Consider the following 15550-nt stretch of genomic DNA (forward strand, 5'->3'; position numbering starts at 1 on the left):
CAGGGGTCGAATGCAGATGATTGGCAACATCTGCAGATGTTTTTGGTCATCACGAGTGAGGGTGCTACTGGCATCTGGTGGATGGAGGCCAGAGATACCACTTCAAACCCTACAGTGAGTGATCCAGCCCTAAGTGTCAATAGTTTGAACCTAGACTGAAGGGACAGGGGAGACCAGGATTGGCCAGAGGGCCCAGATTTTATCCTACAAGCCCAGGGGAGCCAGAGAAGGACTTGGGACAGGGCAAAGTGGTGTCCACTCAGATGTCCTGCCTCAGGCAACACAGGGTCAGTGGTTTTCTCCTTCCCTCTCGCCAGATAAACGACCTTCGTTCCCAAAAGACACCCATCGAGAGCTTGTTCATTGAGGCCACCGAGAAGTTCAGGAGCAACCTCAAGACCATGTACTCTGTCCCAGTACGTGTAAACATCAGCCCCAGGGGTGCCCCAGCAATCCCCAAGCTCCCCCCAGGGTACCCCCCTATTTGTGCAATGTGATCACACCTTCTGTCCCCACAGAATGGGAAGATCCATGTTGGCTACAAGGACCTGATGGAGAACTACCAGATTGTTGTGAGCAACCTGGCGGCCGAGCGCGGCGAGAAGGACCCCAACCTGGTCCTCAATCTCTTCCAGTCACTGCTGGACGAGTTCACCCGTGGGCACACCAAGAATGACTTTGAGTTGCCCAAGGTGAGTGATGCCACTCTGGGTAGGGGCAAGGGACCAGCATGGCATGGAGGGGTGGCTGGGGGCGGGGGTACCCCAGGGACCCACACAGACCTGCCTTCGTGTTCCCTCACAGCAGAGCAAAGCTCAGAAAAAGAAGCGGAAGCAGGAACGCGCTGTGAGTATGAGTGTGCACATGCAAGCATGTATGCGTGTGAGTGTGTGCAGGCGAGTGTGTTTTCCTGCCCAGCCCTAAGGAACCCATTATGAGTGAGCAGCCCCAGGCCCTGAGCTGCCGCAGGCAACATCCACACTGGGCAGCCCCGTGGGGGTCCTCCCTCACCGCTCAGTGCCCTCCTACACGGCCCCCAGGTCCAGCAGCACAACGGGCACGTGTTTGCCAGCTACCAGGTGAGCATCCCACAGTCGTGTGAGCAGTGCCTCTCTTACATCTGGCTCATGGACAAGGCCCTGCTCTGCAGTGGTGAGTACCCCAGCACCCCACTGCATGCCCCCTGTATCCCAACTCCCAAACCCCACTCATGCCCCCAACCCTCCACCAAACCCCTCATCACCCACTATAACCCCTGACACTTCACAAAATCTCCAGATTAGCCACTGTACCCCCAACCCCTCTCAGTACCTCCTAACCCTGCCACCGTATCCCCAACCCCTTGCTGTGCACCAGGGCCTTCACCCCAGCCACAGGGTGGATCTTTCCTGAACACTGCCCCAGCTACATCTCACCCACTCAAACCCCTACCTGGGCAGGTCACCCTGTGTCCTACCGCCAGGCCTTTGTACATTCTGCTTCCGCTACCTGAGCCACTGGCCCCTCCCCCATGTGCCAGGGGAGTCTAGTCAGTCCCCACCAGGGAACCCTGAGAGACAGATATAGCCCAGGATAGCCCAGCTGGCCCTCAGTCAGACAGCCAGAAGGTAGCCAAGCCAAGACTAGAGACCAGTTGGCCCTCAGAGGCCTGGTCAGGTCTAGCAGGCCCCTAGCACTTGTTTTCTTGCCAGGACCAGCCAGGCCTGGCCTTTTTTTCAGCCCAGGGTCTCCTCCTCTCCCCTTTGGTCCTGTGTGAGGAGCAGCTCTCCATCCCACTTCTGTCATAAATACCCCGGCAGTTGTCACTGTGCTGAGATAAGGACACACCAGACACTACCTCCTTTTTATCATAGCTGGTTTCTTCTCTCCATATGTGACGTCCCTTAGTCTGGGGCTTGGTGTGGTTGGGAGAAGCAAAAGCAACATCATTTATACTGCCATCATAGGCTGAATCCCTAGGGCTGCTTCCTGGCAGGACTAAGGTATAAGCTCCCTAAACCCCTGCATTTATCTCACTGGCCAGGCTGGCTCTGAGGCCACTAACAGTCTCCATCTATGAACACCTGCCTACATGGCTCCCTCACCTGGGGATCAGGGCAGAGATTTGTGTGATGAGAGTTTAGAATCCGGTCAATGGGCCCCCAGCTATTGGGACAGGCAGTCATGGGAGCCTGGGGCCCCTGATGCTCCGCCTGTGACCACCCTCCCCCAACCATGTCCTCCTAGTGTGCAAGATGACCTGCCACAAGAAGTGCGTGCACAAGATTCAGACCTACTGCTCCTACACATGCAGAAGTAAGGTGAGCCCACCGAGGCCAGGAACTTTCCAGAACAACACTAAGTTCAGGACCAGGTACCTGGAGAAGGCAGTCCTGAGAGGTGTACAGGAGAGAGTGTGCTAGGTGCAAGGCCAAGGGAGGGCATCAGGCAGGAGCAGGGAGCTGGCAAGAGGGGCTAGTCCCAAAGCCAAGCACACCTGGTTCTGCTCAAGGCCCCCCGAGGCAGGGACTGGGCTTGTGTGTGCTTATCAGACCCTGGCTCCGCTCCTCCCTCCTCCAGGTGGAGAGAGTCCCCGCACTGTGCCCAGAAGGGAAGTAGGGTCCCAAGTGCTGGGGCGGCAGCAGGAGCCAGGCCCGATTATTCTGAGGGGCAGTGGGTGCTCCTCATAGCGAGCCCCTGCCCAGTGGCTATTGAGCTGACCTCTGCAGCCCAGCACACCCAACAACCTGCAAGGGGGGATGAAGGACAGAGGGACAGAGCCCACAGAGGAGGCCCACGGGGCAACCAGAAAGGACAGCCAACCCAGGCCTTACCCCGACCCCTGACATTGCAGAGCGAGCCAGGTGCTGAACCAGGCCACTTTGGTGTGTGCGTGGACAGCCTGACCAGTGACAAGGCCTCAGTGCCTATCGTGCTAGAGAAACTTCTGGAACATGTGGAGATGCATGGCCTGTACACTGAGGGGCTGTATCGCAAGTCGGGCGCCGCCAACCGCACGAGGGAGCTCCGGCAGGCACTGCAGACAGGTGGGTGCTAGGGCAGGTGGGGCCTGCAAACAAGTAGGGATCGAGGGCAGGTGGGCACCGTGAGGGACTCCGGGCGCAGCCCTCCTGCCTGCGCTCACCAGCCCCTCACACTTTCCCCACAGACCCAGCGGCTGTCAAGCTGGAGAACTTCCCCATCCATGCCATCACCGGGGTGCTCAAGCAGTGGCTGCGGGAGCTTCCCGAGCCCCTCATGACCTTCGCCCAGTATGGCGACTTTCTCCGTGCCGTCGGTGAGTCCTGTGATAGCGGCAAGGGCATGCAGGTGGTCATGGTCAGGGTCAGAGCCACAAGCACACTGGCTAACCAAGGAGGCGGGACCACCTAGTCAGAGCTGAGAAACCAAGGCCTAGGGTGGGGCTGGGACCCCTCTGTGGCCCTGCATTCTTGCCACATGCCCAGCCCAGGCCCCACATGGCGGGAGGCTCCCCTGTCCCTAGGGTGAATCTCTGTGGGGCCCATGGGGAGCTGATACCTGGGCCTTTCTAGAGCTGCCAGAGAAGCAGGAACAGCTGGCTGCCATATACGCCGTCCTGGAGCACCTGCCAGAAGCCAATCACAACTCCTTGGAGCGGCTCATCTTCCACTTAGTCAAGCAAGTGCCTGCTGCCACTCTCTTTGGGGGGGTCCCTGCCAGGATCCTGGCCACCCGCTCCCAGGCGGGTATTCTCTGCTAGTTCTGCACCAGGACATGGGTCCTTGTTGGGCTATCTGGGAAAGATCACTCCCTAACTGCCAGTCACCATACAGGGTGGCCCTGCTTGAGGACGTGAACCGCATGTCACCCAGTGCTCTGGCCATCATCTTTGCACCCTGCCTCCTGCGCTGCCCTGACAACTCAGACCCGCTGACGAGCATGAAGGACGTCCTCAAGATCACCACGTGAGTGCCAGGCCTGCCCCACCCCCACGCGTGCTCAGGGCAGCCCTGCCAGGGACTCCTTGAGCTCTTTTGAGGCTGAAGAACCAGAAAAGAAGGAAAGTCCTCACGCCTCATCACAGGGCAAGGGGTAGATGCGATGCCAACACGTCAGCAGTGAGAGTTGGCAGCAAACAAAAGCGCTAGTTTCAGGGCTTCTTCTTTCTTTCTGCAAAAGTTCTCCAAAAGTTCCTCAGAACTTAGAAAGTCATCAGACATTAGTCACTAAGACGACGTTGTTGAGGTGACTTGTGAAAACAAGAAACTGTCACTGTAAGTGGTTTCACGAGGCAAACACACCAAGAAGGCCTGACATTATAGTCCCCAGGCCATGCTCATCATGATTAAGGAACAGTAACAGGCGGCGAGGAGAGGAGCCTGGTGTGACCTGACTGGTTTGCTTCTGGCCTCTTCCAGCAGTCTTTTCTCCTTTTTTTTTTTTTAATGTGCTTGTAGTGATGGAAAATTTGAGTTGTGATTGCTTCTCATTTCAGGCTGTCTTTCCATACTAACCACTCCAGACTGAGTCCCTCCGATACCACTTTGAGCTGAGTCCTCCCAGTACTGCCCACTCCAGGCTGAGTCCCCCACCCAGTACTGACTGCTCCAGGCCAAGTTCCCCACCCAGTGCTGACCACTCAGGCTGGCCCTGACCACTAAGCAGATAACCTGCTAGTCAGAGTGCATGCACATCCTGGAGCTCTTGGGGCTGCAGCCCTTGGGATAAGTCACCCACCTTCCCTAGGCTTCATACTTCCTGTGAGATGGGATAATCCTCACCCTGCAGGGTGACTGAGGGGTCAGTTCACTCCAGCTGGCTGTAGGTACTTTTTCCTACAAACGAGGCTCCTTAAGATAGGGACACAGGCTCAGAGAGGTAGAGTGAGTCATCCAAGGTCACACAGCGAACGAGCTGGGGCCAAGATGGGAGCCACGGCTGTGTTTGGTCTCTCTGGGTGGGTCTCTACCTTGGCCACTGTTCCCCAGTCTCCAGCCAGCACCTCCCTGGACATTAGGCCCTCAGGCCGACCATTCCTGAGGGCATTAACTGGCCTTCTCTGTGGGCCTTCTCCACAGCTGTGTGGAGATGCTGATCAAGGAACAGATGAGGAAGTACAAAGTGAAGATGGAGGAGATCAGCCAGCTGGAGGCCGCAGAGAGCATTGCCTTCCGCAGACTCTCTCTCCTGCGACAAAACACTGTAAGTACATGTTTTGGGTGAGGGCCTTGGCAGGGGCATGGTCAGAGGAGGGTGGATGGGCGTGGCTTTGTGGGAGGGGCTCAGGCCACAGGGTGGGGTCTCACATCCCCTACTGTGCACTCCCCTGGCCATAGGCAGCCTGGCCAAGGACCAGTTCCTTACCTTAGCCAAGTGACCACCACCCTCTCTGTCTCACACCGACTGTCCCTCTCAGGGACCTGTCATCCACTTGGTGGTAGTTCTGGTCATCTTCCAGCCCTGGCCCTTGCTGACTTCAGCCCTGCCCTTAGGAGACTGACTCCCACAAAAGTGACCTCAGAGTGTGGGGGATAAGGGGGTGGGTCCTGGGCTCCCATTGGAGGACCCTGTCCTAGTCCCCATGATCAGATGTGGCTTGGTACCCATGATACAACCTGTGTGTTGGTCATGGCCGCATGTGGTTACCCTCTGTTCATCTCTCCCCCCAGCCATGGCCTCTCAAACTGGGGTTTTCATCTCCCTATGAGGGGGTCCTGGTATGTACATGGTCGGTGGGCCCACCCTGCATGTCTTTGGTGCAGTGCATGCTGGGGTTCCCCTCGGCCCCTGGGGTCCTTGTAGGATAGGCCCAGCATGTCCTAAACTTCTGGAAATGCATGCTAGGGGAGGCTTGTTGGCCTGACGACCACCTGTGCTGAGGACAACTAACCAGCTGTGCACCAGCCACTCGGCCCCCACGTGGTCCCTGGATCAGCCTCACTAAGCCCGCTGCCCACGGCAGAACTAACCTCCCCCAGAGCTGTGCACACCACCTTCTCCCTACCCACAAGCACTGACCCCACCTGCCTGGAGGGGCTGGCCAGACCTGCCACTGCTCTGTTGCAGAATAAGAGCCCCACAGCCCGGGGAAGCAGCAGCGGCCCAGAGGAGCTGGGGGTGCTGCCAGAGGAGGAGGCAGCCGGCAACGATGAAGACCGAGAGAAGGAGATCCTCATTGAGCGGATCCAGTCCATCAAGGAGGAGAAGCAAGTGTTCCTCCAGCCTCTTCCCACTCTCATCCATACCATCCATCCCCCATCCACTGGCCCTTCCACTATGCATAGGGGACCTGGCCATTAGGAGGCTGACGGGCCAGGCTCAAGCCAGTACCCACCTCATGGAGTGCTCCTGTCCTAAAACAGCCCAGGGCTCTGTTTAAACCCCATGCGTGACCACAGGGAACCGTAGTGGCCCACAGAGAAAGAAAGGGTAATGGGCGATGTCCGAATTTTGTCTTGAAGATGGCCTTAGCTAGGGTGACCATTAATTTGTTGTCCAGTTGAGATGTGTGAAAGAGGGTGCCATTAAAATATTACGCCAGGAGAACAGGTGTGACCCAAGGCACCTGGCCACCTAATTTCACAGAGTAGGGCACTCCAGGCAGAGGGAACAATGCATGCCAAGGTCCCAAGGCAGGAGCTCCTCACTTGCTCAGTGTTAGGGCCAATTCCCGGCTTCCCTCAGGAGCCTGACTCCATCTTCCCACGAGCTTCGCAGGGTCACAGGCATTTTGGGCCAGGTGTGCTTTGAGAGTAGAAAGTTCTGGGGGCAGAGCGTCCTATCCAGGACCAAGATGGCCTGCTCTGTCCCCTACCATCCTGGCACTTTCCTTGGGGTGGTCTTTCATCATGGGTCAACAGCCTTGGACATGTGATCCTGTCGTCCCCAGGGAGGACATCACCTACCGGCTGCCGGAGCTGGACCCTCGGGGCTCCGATGAGGAGAACCAGGACTCGGAGACATCAGCCAGCACTGAGAGCCTATTAGAAGAGCGGGCTGGGCGGGGGACCTCGGAAGGTCAGTATTAAGGTAGCGTCTGCTTTTTTCCTTCCCGTGTCTCCCCCTGGCAGGCCCTGGGGTGAGGGTCCATCTGCTGGCCCTGAAGCTGCAGTAACCCTGCCATCTGTCTCCCAAAAGGGCCCCCCACGCCTGCTCTCCCCAGCCCGAGCGTGCCCGCCCCAAGCCCCCTCCCTGAGGTGGCTGCTTCTCCAAGACGAAGGCCGTCATCCTTTGTGACGGTCAGAGTGAAGACCCCCCGGCGGACCCCCATCATGCCCACGACCAACATCAAGCTCCCACCTGGCCTGCCCTCCTACCTCCCCGGCCGGGCACCAGGTGCCCAGGAGGCTGCCATCCCAGTGAGGCGCCGGGAACCACCTGCCCGCCGCCCAGACCAGGTACACTCTGTGTATATCACACCGGGTGCACACCTGCCTGCTCAGGGCACTCAGGAGCCCCTGGACGAGGACAACCGGCCGCCTGGGGCCAAGCGGAGGTATTCGGACCCCCCAACCTACTGCCTGCCCCCCACCTCAAACCAGGCTAATGGCTGAGGGCCCACAGTGCCAGAGTCAGCACATCTGAGGACAACTCCATGCTGGAGCTCCATAGCCAGCATTTGGCTCTCTGAGAAGGATCCGGAATGAAAAGCTCCAAGAGCAATATGAAGTGGGCACCGGTTCCAAGTGCAGAGTCCAGGCAGGGAGAGGCCAGCAGGGCTGAGCCCCGACGTCGCACAGATGTGCTGCCCAGAGCCTGAATCTTGGCAAGCAGCTTGGCTTCTCCCACCACCCCCCTTTTGTACGGTTTTACAGTAACTTACTTTGTGCCTGGTTTACATAACTTTATACTGTAACAGCCTTAACGGAAGACCAAATTGTTTTTTTATATGTGTATGTACAAACAATTTTATATTAATGCCCTGCCTCACCCTTATAACATGGACACAAGACTTAAGAGCTAAGCCCATACAGCCACCCCATCTCAGAGGTCCAGGCCCATACTGAGGACAGCTTGGGGGGCGTCCATGGACCAGGACCCTGCACCAGGGATTTGGACACTTGGGGTCATCTGACTGCCCCCAGTCTGTCTGGGACTTGTCCTATGACCCGGCCTGTGACCAGCTGGCCCACGTGCATTCAAAGGAGCAGTAGAGCCTTCCATGGGGATCCAAGATGTTGGCTGAAGGCAGGACATGAGGTAGGAGGGGTGGCCTCCACCTGGGGCACCAGAGACCTCATGTCCAGGGAGATTTAAATGTGACCATCACTCCTCTGTCCACCGTTTCCTGAATGACGGAGGCTGGGGGAGGCTGCCCTTGGCACTACCTGCTGTGTGGCAGAATAGGAGCCTTTGACTCAGGACCGCTCACAGACTGGGAGAGCAAGGCCTGGGTTTGCATGTCCCTACAGGCCCATAGTGACAGCCTGAGCATCTCCAGAGTGGGGCTCCCCTCTCTCAGGCTCCACTCATTCCCTGGACACCTGGACAGATGGTCCTGGGTGTGGAAAGAGGCACCCCATACACCATGTGAAATAAAAAGTGTCAGTTCGTTTGCCTATGATTCCTGCTCAGACCTCCTTGGGGTTGGAGGAGCATGGGCAGCAGGTGGGAAGACCTGCCTTGATCCTCCAGCAAATGTTACTGTTGGAATTTCACATACTCCTCAGTGAGGAAGGTGGGCCTGCTGGAAGTTCGTGCATATTGATCAAGAAACCAGGAGAAGCAGGGAGTTCCTGGAGTTGCATTCAGTGAAAAGAACCTGCTGTCCTTGGAGCTGCCTCCTGTTGTCTTGTTTCAGCACTCACCCTTCCCAGCCGAAGCCATTTGCCTTGAGGAGTGTGGCAGTTCTTGATGGGTCCCACAGACAGGCTCCCAAGCAGCAAAATATAGGCAGCTGTGGGAACTGGCTGGAAGGTGGGTCCCATAAGGGTGGGCAGCCAGTGGGAACTGGCTAGCAGGTGGGGGACAGTGAAGAACCAGACTCCAGACTACACATGCAAGAGAGTTGGGGGGCTTGTCCAAGGTCACACCGCTGGGATGAAGCGTGGCTGGGTTTCAGAACCTGCCAGGTCTGCCTTTACCCATCCTGGGTCTGTTTCCATCCACTGTATCCTGAGCAGACACAAGGCCCACTTGTGTGACTGAGACACAGGTGACCTGAGGGCTGGGAAGATAAAATGGTTGCATGGCAGGGTTGTCCCTGTGAAACCTCCATCTTCACCCTACTTCAGGAAGGGGCTCCCAAGATGGGCCTCGGCTCCATGGGGGCCTTGGTGCGCTGGGACTGGGTTCTTTCCACGGGATCTGAGCCTTAGGGGTGACCCGGTCCCACTTCTCACTCCCAGAGCTAACCTGTGTCCCCCTTGAAGCAGACACTGCCCCACTGCCCATTTCCCAAGGGAGGAAATGCTTAGAAACGGCAGGGGATGGAGTCAAAGTCTGGGGTAGGACCCAGAAGTTTGGATGGGCCCCTAAGCACCAGGGCCTCTACCCCCGGAAGAAATCGGGGAAGGTTGCCTGGATGCCAGAGAGCTCAGTGTGAAAAGAACCTAGACAGAAATGAGCGTAGTGGAGGAATTTTGAGCAGGGGGAAAGGAACGAGCAGAGGACGCGTTGCACCTGGGCCTGATACCGAAGGATCTGGTCCTCTCAACCCTTCCTGAAGAGTTCAGATGCTCGCGAGGAAAGCAGGAGACTCGGCCCTAAGTATGGATGGGATGGTATCTTTCTTGAAACAAGACATTACCTCCGCCCCAAACAAAGACGAGACATTGAAGGAGCAGGGCACGCCCACCCGGAAAAGGTTAAATGAAGGCACTTCCGCCCTCCCTTAAGATGGCGCCGGCGGAAGGGGCGGGGTACTGCAGCGTGGTGATGGCCGCGTCAAGGCTAGAGCTGAACCTGGTACGGCTGCTGTGCCGCTGTGAGGTGATGGCCGCAGAGAAGCGGGACCCGGACGAGTGGCGTCTGGAGAAGGTGAGGGGATGCCGCGCTGCAGCATAGAGCCTGACTCCCATATGATAGTCCCCAAGAGTAGTGGCCACAGGGCTTGATTCTTCCGCCGCACCAGCCACTCTGGCTGTGCCCCTTTCCTGTCGGCTCCGCCACGTCCATCCGCTACTTCCTGGTACCTGGGCCTCACCTGGCCCCTCCCGTATCCCAGCCCCGCCCCACCCTAATCCCGCCCCTCGTTGGCTCGGCCCTCTTTGAGCTGGATGGAAAGGAATGCAGGTACCCGGCTGACACCTACCTTCCCTCCCCAGTACGTGGGAGCTCTCGAGGACATGCTGCAGGCTTTGAAAGCTCAGGCGAGGTAAGTGCAGGCGACCAGAGGGGCTTCACATCTGGGATGGAAGTGGAGGCCAGGGGGCCAGCATCTGTTGGGAAACCCCTGGTCTCTTGTCTCTGCTTAAACTCTTCCCTGAACTGGGGACAGCAAGCAGGTTTTCTTTTTCCTCTTCTCGCCATCCAGCAAACCAGCCTCCGAAGTGATCAATGAATATTCCCGCAAGGTAGACTTTCTGAAGGGGATGCTGCAGGCTGAGAAGCTGGTGAGCAGGGGCACCTCTGCTTCCTCAGCCTTCATCACACTCTCCTGGGTCCCCAGGACCCACTCCCCTGGTGATCCCTTCCTCCCTCTTCTGCAGACCTCCTCCTCAGAGAAGGCACTAGCTAACCAGTTCCTGGCTCCTGGCCGCGTGCCAACCACAGCCAGAGAGCGGGTGCCCGCCACCAAGACGGTACATCTGCAGTCACGGGCACGGTACACCAGCGAGATGCGGAGTGAACTGCTAGGCACGGTAGAGCTCCCTCCCTGAACTTTGGGAACCCTCCAGTCAGGGACGAGAGTTCAGTGCCTGGGATTGGTCAGAACAACTAATACTGGCAGGTGCCAGGACCCTAGGGAGCCTAACATTCTCTACCCTAGTCCATAAAATAAGGCTTCCCAACAGAGGGGCACTTTAGGCAGGGCTTGCTAGAGGAATAGGAGTTTGTTTGGTATAAGGCAAAAGTGGTATGTGTCTGGCTAAGCCACAGAGTTGGCCTAGTGCAAGTTTTGGCTCCTGGCTTGCTATTTGCCACATATAGGCAAGATGTTTTTATCTGTAAAACAGGTTGACAGATGCCTTTCTGAGCACTCTACATGAATCAGCTAAACCCGTCAAAATATGAGTTGTTGTCATTACCAGTTTATAGATGAGGAAATTGAGAATCAGAAGTCACAGGACTTGCCCAGGTTCCTGACTAAGGGTGCAGAGGTTCTGAGAGCAGAAAGGATAGGTTTGGGGGCACGACAGGATGGGTAACTTCCTACCTGTCCCTTTTTCCCCACAGGATTCTGCTGGAGGTGAGTCACCCTGAGCAGAACAGGACTCAAGTCCCAGCTGCCTGGGACAAGACATGTGTCCTTGCTGCCCCCCATCTTTTGTGCTTCATCTGGTTCCCACAGGGTCTTCTGCAGCCCAGGGAGAATGTCCCTGGGGGGATAACCACATCATGCCTGTGGGAGGGGCTGGAAAGAGAGGAGGTGGTCCCCAGAAGAAACAGAGAAGGACCTGGGGCCTGGGGCAGCCCAAATGGGGATGAGGAAAACATCCCAGATGAGACAGCATTTGAGCTAGAGCTTTGAGGCATGATCAGGAGCCCACTGGACAGCAGACAAGATGGGAAAGGGCCTTATAGGGACTTATAGGGAACAGATAGGGTACACCAGGTAGTGGTCAGGGAGCTGGAACACAGAAAACCAATCCTCTTCCCCTTTGTGCTTGGCCTGTTCCGCTTCTAGAGCCAGAGCTGAATGTGAGGAAGAGAACGTGAGTGTCTTCAGCCCTTGGGCAGCACTGGGGGTCAGGGGGGCTGGACAAACCTCGGGCCACTGAGGCACCATCCTGAAAGTCTAAACCACCCATCACACACCACTTCTGGGAATGCTCTTCTTAGGAGCCAAAGCAAAGAAGGGGAAACTGAGCCCCAAGTAGGGCAGTGGCTACAGCCATAACCTCTGGATTCCCTAGGAACATGTTTGCCTCTTCCTCTCTCCACCCCATGTCATGTCCACCCATCCACTCATGTGTGGGGTCAGTGGGGTAGCAGGGCCCAGGCCAGGAGATGAGAAGCAATCAGCAGCAGAGCTAGACCTCGTCCTGCAACAACACCAGAACCTCCAGGAGAAGCTGGCAGAAGAAATGTTAGGCCTGGCTCGGAGCCTCAAGACCAACACACTGGCCGCCCAGAGCGTCATCAAGAAGGACAATCAGGTATGAGAATTATGGGAACTCTTCACTCTCTGCCCTGGGGCATCAGAGAAGGTTTCCTAGCAGAGGGGCATTGTGGTTGGGTCTTGGCTGGATAAATAGGAGTTTGGTAGAAGGCAAAAAATGGCATCCCCAGCAGAGGAAACAGCACCGGCAAGGGCCAACAGGTGGTGACTTGCATCAAGGCAGTAGGGAAAAGCCACACTCTACCCATCCTATAGATAATCTCCCCCACCTCATCCACAGACCCTGTCGCACTCACTCAAGATGGCTGACCAGAACCTGGAGAAGCTAAAGACAGAATCAGAGCGGCTAGAGCAGCACACACAGAAGTCAGTCAACTGGCTGCTCTGGGCTATGCTTATCATTGTCTGCTTCATTTTCATCAGCATGATTCTCTTCATCCGTATCATGCCCAAACTCAAATAAAGACCTGGCCTGGTGTACCCTATCTGTCCTCTATCTGCCCTCCACTCCTGTCCAGAGGTACCCTTTGGGGTGAGCAACAAGATGGGAAGGCCATTGGAGGCCCCCAAGAACTTCAGAGAGTACATGAGCAGGGGAAGAAAAAGATCAGGCTTCGGGCAGGGGTGGTAACTCAGCAATCCCCTCCCCATTTCCACCTGGCACCTACCCCACACTGGACATGGTGGAGTCCCTAGAGGCCCCAGGAGCCCCCAGTCTGATAGAGTCAGAGTAGAACAGTGCCTTCAGCCCTGTGGAGTCAGGGTGAGGCCTGGAGGATAGGGGAGGAGTGGGGCCATGCCTGAAGGTCAGCCTGGAGGAGGGGGCATCAGTGCTGGGCCTTCGTTACGATTAAAGGTGATAGTTCAGGGGCAGCACTCAGCACAGCCTAAGCTCTCAGGACATTGCAGATGCTTCACACAGTCATTCAGCAAATACAGGAGGGTCGGTGTATGTCCTGCCCTGCCCTGCCCTGCCCTGCCTGCCCTGCCCAGGCCATAGTCTGATCTCTTCAGACGAGAACTGAGCACTGGAATTGCGACCCTGGAAGGAATCATGAGTGGAAGTCCAGGGTAAGAGTGGGTCCTGGCCTTTGTCCACCCCCACTCAGACTTTGGGGACAAAACTTGTGAGGGTGGTGACAAAGGGAGCTTAGGGAGGGTGAACAGGTGACAGGTGCACAGGGGTATGTCTATCCCAGACCCTTGGGAGTTTGAGCAGGCTCTTACACCTCCATGGGATACACATGTGGAGCCCCGTTACCACTGATGCCAAAACATCAGATAGAGATTTTTAAAAGCTCTAGTGGCAGCTTTTTAAAAATAGATCATTAAAAAAGGCTCAAGCCTGAGTCCCAGGAATAAGTCAATGTTAGGAAGCCTGTCAATAGCCACATTAATGCATCAGGAAACAAAACCATAGAGTGGACACGGTGAAATGGTACTCTGTACTATTTCAAAACAGTACAAAGATCTGTTACTCAAAGTCTCTTAATAAAAAATAAGGTAGAAATGGATTTTTCCCCTCATTTAACTGAAAAATCTCAATCCAAAGGCAGCATTGAGTTTAATAGGCAAATACTGGAAGTTTTGCCGTGGAGGGGATGCCCATGGTCCACCTACCTCCCCCAATAATTTAACATTGTCTGGAGGTGTCAGTGCAACTGGACAAGAAAAGAAATGAGTTTGAAAAATGAGAAAAGAGGCAAAATTATTTGCAGATGATACAACCAACTGTCTATATGAAAGACAAATTAAAAAGCCATTTTAATAATTCAATAAGCTAGCAAGGGACTTAATGAGATTTAGTTTCCTATATGTAAAAAAATAAAAAATAAAAAATAACCCTGCAAAACATATTGGAAGATCCCATTTACAACAGCAACAAAAAGATACACTTCCTGCTTAAACTAACTTCCTCAATATAGGAAGAGCTGCTGAAAATCAACAATAAAAAAAGATTTGCAGTCTACAGCCATGCTACCCTGAAGAACCCTGATACTGTCTGATCTCAGAAGCTAAACAGGGTCGGGCCTGGTTAGTACTTGGATGGGAGACCACCTAGGAAGACCAGGTGCTGTAGGAGTAAAAAAATAAAAATAAATAAGGGATTGTAAATTGACAAGGTCCTTGCAATTTGTGAGGTCAACCAAGGGTTGCCTCATCTAAAAATTTAAAAAAAAAAATGATTTGCAGGAAATAAACAGGAAAATAAATGCAAATGGTTTCTAAACGTCTTCACTCACCAGATTAGGCAAAATTTAGAACTTTCAAAATACACTTGCAGAAAACCATGATAACATTAGGGTTGCAAAGGTTTTAGGAAAACCAGCGTTTCTTTCACTGCTGGTCAAATCATCAACAACATAACCTCACTGAAGAACAAATTGACAGTATCTTTCCACAGGTCCCTTTGCGGGGTCAATTCCCCTTCTAAGGATTTATCCCACAGATAATTCACAAGTAGCCAAAGAAATTTACAGGTGAATATTTTTACAGTATTATCTGCAATGAAGAAAATATATTTGTCATTAAATTAAGGATCTTTCCAGCAGACACAATTAAGTGCAGCTTCTGGGGACAGGGCATGTGAGAAATTTATTGTTTGGATTTTCTAAACATGTCTCTAGTACTTAGAAAAGTATTTTTTAAATACAATTGCCTTGTGAATAGATAAGTGCAAGTTTGCCAAAACCACCGGTCTTTCAGACAAATAAGTGAGGGTCAGAGAGGGTAAATCACCGACCCCAAACAAAGCAGGACCGGGTCTCCGTTGGACTCGAACCTGTGCTTCCACAGTGCGAGTATACTTCCCTCGTCGCTAGGCCCCTCCCCTCACCGTCAGCCCCGCCTTATACCACCAGGCCCGCCTCTCCCGTCAGCCCCGCCCCCGTTTTGCGGAGCGACCCCGCCAGTTGGGTCCAAACTGCAGTTAATACACAATCCGGACTCAGGCGGCCCTGAGAGTGAATCCAGGCACAGAGCCCCGGAAGCTGGGACAGGTGACGCCCGGAGGGAGCGTTTCGTGAGGCGCGCAGCCGGGGCGGGGGTCCCGGGGAGCTTCTCTAGGGCGGCGTCCGTGGGTTCCGTGCGCCTTAGCGGGGGAGGTTTCGGCAGCGCAAAGGTTAACGCGAGCCTGGCTCGAAATACACCGTGGCGTCATGGGTCATTTGCATAGCGCTTTGCCGAGTTACGCAGCCTTGCTCTGAGGACCAATCGCGCGTGCCTATGCAAATACAGTGGGGCTGGGAAACGCGCCGGCGGCGGCTGGAGAGTTGTCCTCCACCAGGTTCGCCTCCAGGCGCGTTCTTCTCTCTTGTCCACAGGCTGCCCGCCGACCACCCCCGCCACGCGCGGGACACGACACCC

At 55.2% G+C, this 15550-nt stretch overlaps 3 protein-coding genes and 1 pseudogene across 9 annotated transcripts in view; all 4 read left to right on the plus strand.

Annotated features, from left to right (window-relative positions):
• Positions 1-8524, plus strand: part of MYO9B (myosin IXB) — a 64149-nt gene extending 55625 nt beyond the window's left edge. For 4 of the 7 annotated variants that reach the window (XM_006904262.3, XM_006904265.3, XM_006904264.3 and 1 more), the window contains 14 exons: positions 318-416; positions 519-692; positions 805-846; positions 1041-1152; positions 2227-2300; positions 2834-3026; positions 3149-3277; positions 3534-3639; positions 3795-3926; positions 5040-5163; positions 5631-5678; positions 6028-6167; positions 6851-6978; positions 7099-8524. In XM_006904262.3, coding sequence (XP_006904324.1) covers positions 318-416; positions 519-692; positions 805-846; positions 1041-1152; positions 2227-2300; positions 2834-3026; positions 3149-3277; positions 3534-3639; positions 3795-3926; positions 5040-5163; positions 5631-5678; positions 6028-6167; positions 6851-6978; positions 7099-7514 — 1917 coding nt within the window. In that variant the 3' untranslated portion in view covers positions 7515-8524. Of the gene's footprint in view, positions 1-317; positions 417-518; positions 693-804; positions 847-1040; positions 1153-2226; positions 2301-2833; positions 3027-3148; positions 3278-3533; positions 3640-3794; positions 3927-5039; positions 5164-5630; positions 5679-6027; positions 6168-6850; positions 6991-7098 lie in introns of all 7 variants that reach the window. The other 3 variants (XM_006904266.3, XM_015586669.2, XM_006904263.3) reach the window with 2 other exon arrangements.
• A 149-nt stretch (positions 8525-8673) lies between these two features.
• USE1 (unconventional SNARE in the ER 1) lies at positions 8674-12669 on the plus strand. The gene is made up of 8 exons (XM_006904267.3): positions 8674-9939; positions 10227-10276; positions 10436-10514; positions 10611-10763; positions 11299-11311; positions 11750-11777; positions 12047-12221; positions 12465-12669. The coding sequence occupies exons 1-8, from the start codon at positions 9772-9774 to the stop codon at positions 12645-12647; spliced, it is 849 nt and encodes a 282-aa protein (XP_006904329.1). The 5' UTR covers positions 8674-9771; the 3' UTR covers positions 12648-12669.
• A 1479-nt stretch (positions 12670-14148) lies between these two features.
• On the plus strand, positions 14149-14267 carry LOC112477155 (annotated as a pseudogene).
• An 853-nt stretch (positions 14268-15120) lies between these two features.
• The window catches only part of OCEL1 (occludin/ELL domain containing 1), a gene marked incomplete at its 5' end in the record, with an annotated part of 2174 nt that continues 1744 nt past the window's right edge, over positions 15121-15550 (plus strand). Inside the window, 2 exon segments of the mRNA XM_025044320.1 lie at positions 15121-15183; positions 15508-15550. The exon segment at positions 15508-15550 is cut by the window's right edge and continues 88 nt beyond it. Coding sequence (XP_024900088.1) covers positions 15121-15183; positions 15508-15550 — 106 coding nt within the window.

Source organism: Pteropus alecto, unplaced genomic scaffold, assembly GCF_000325575.1.
Source record: "Pteropus alecto unplaced genomic scaffold, ASM32557v1 scaffold160, whole genome shotgun sequence".
NCBI lineage: Eukaryota > Metazoa > Chordata > Mammalia > Chiroptera > Pteropodidae > Pteropus > Pteropus alecto.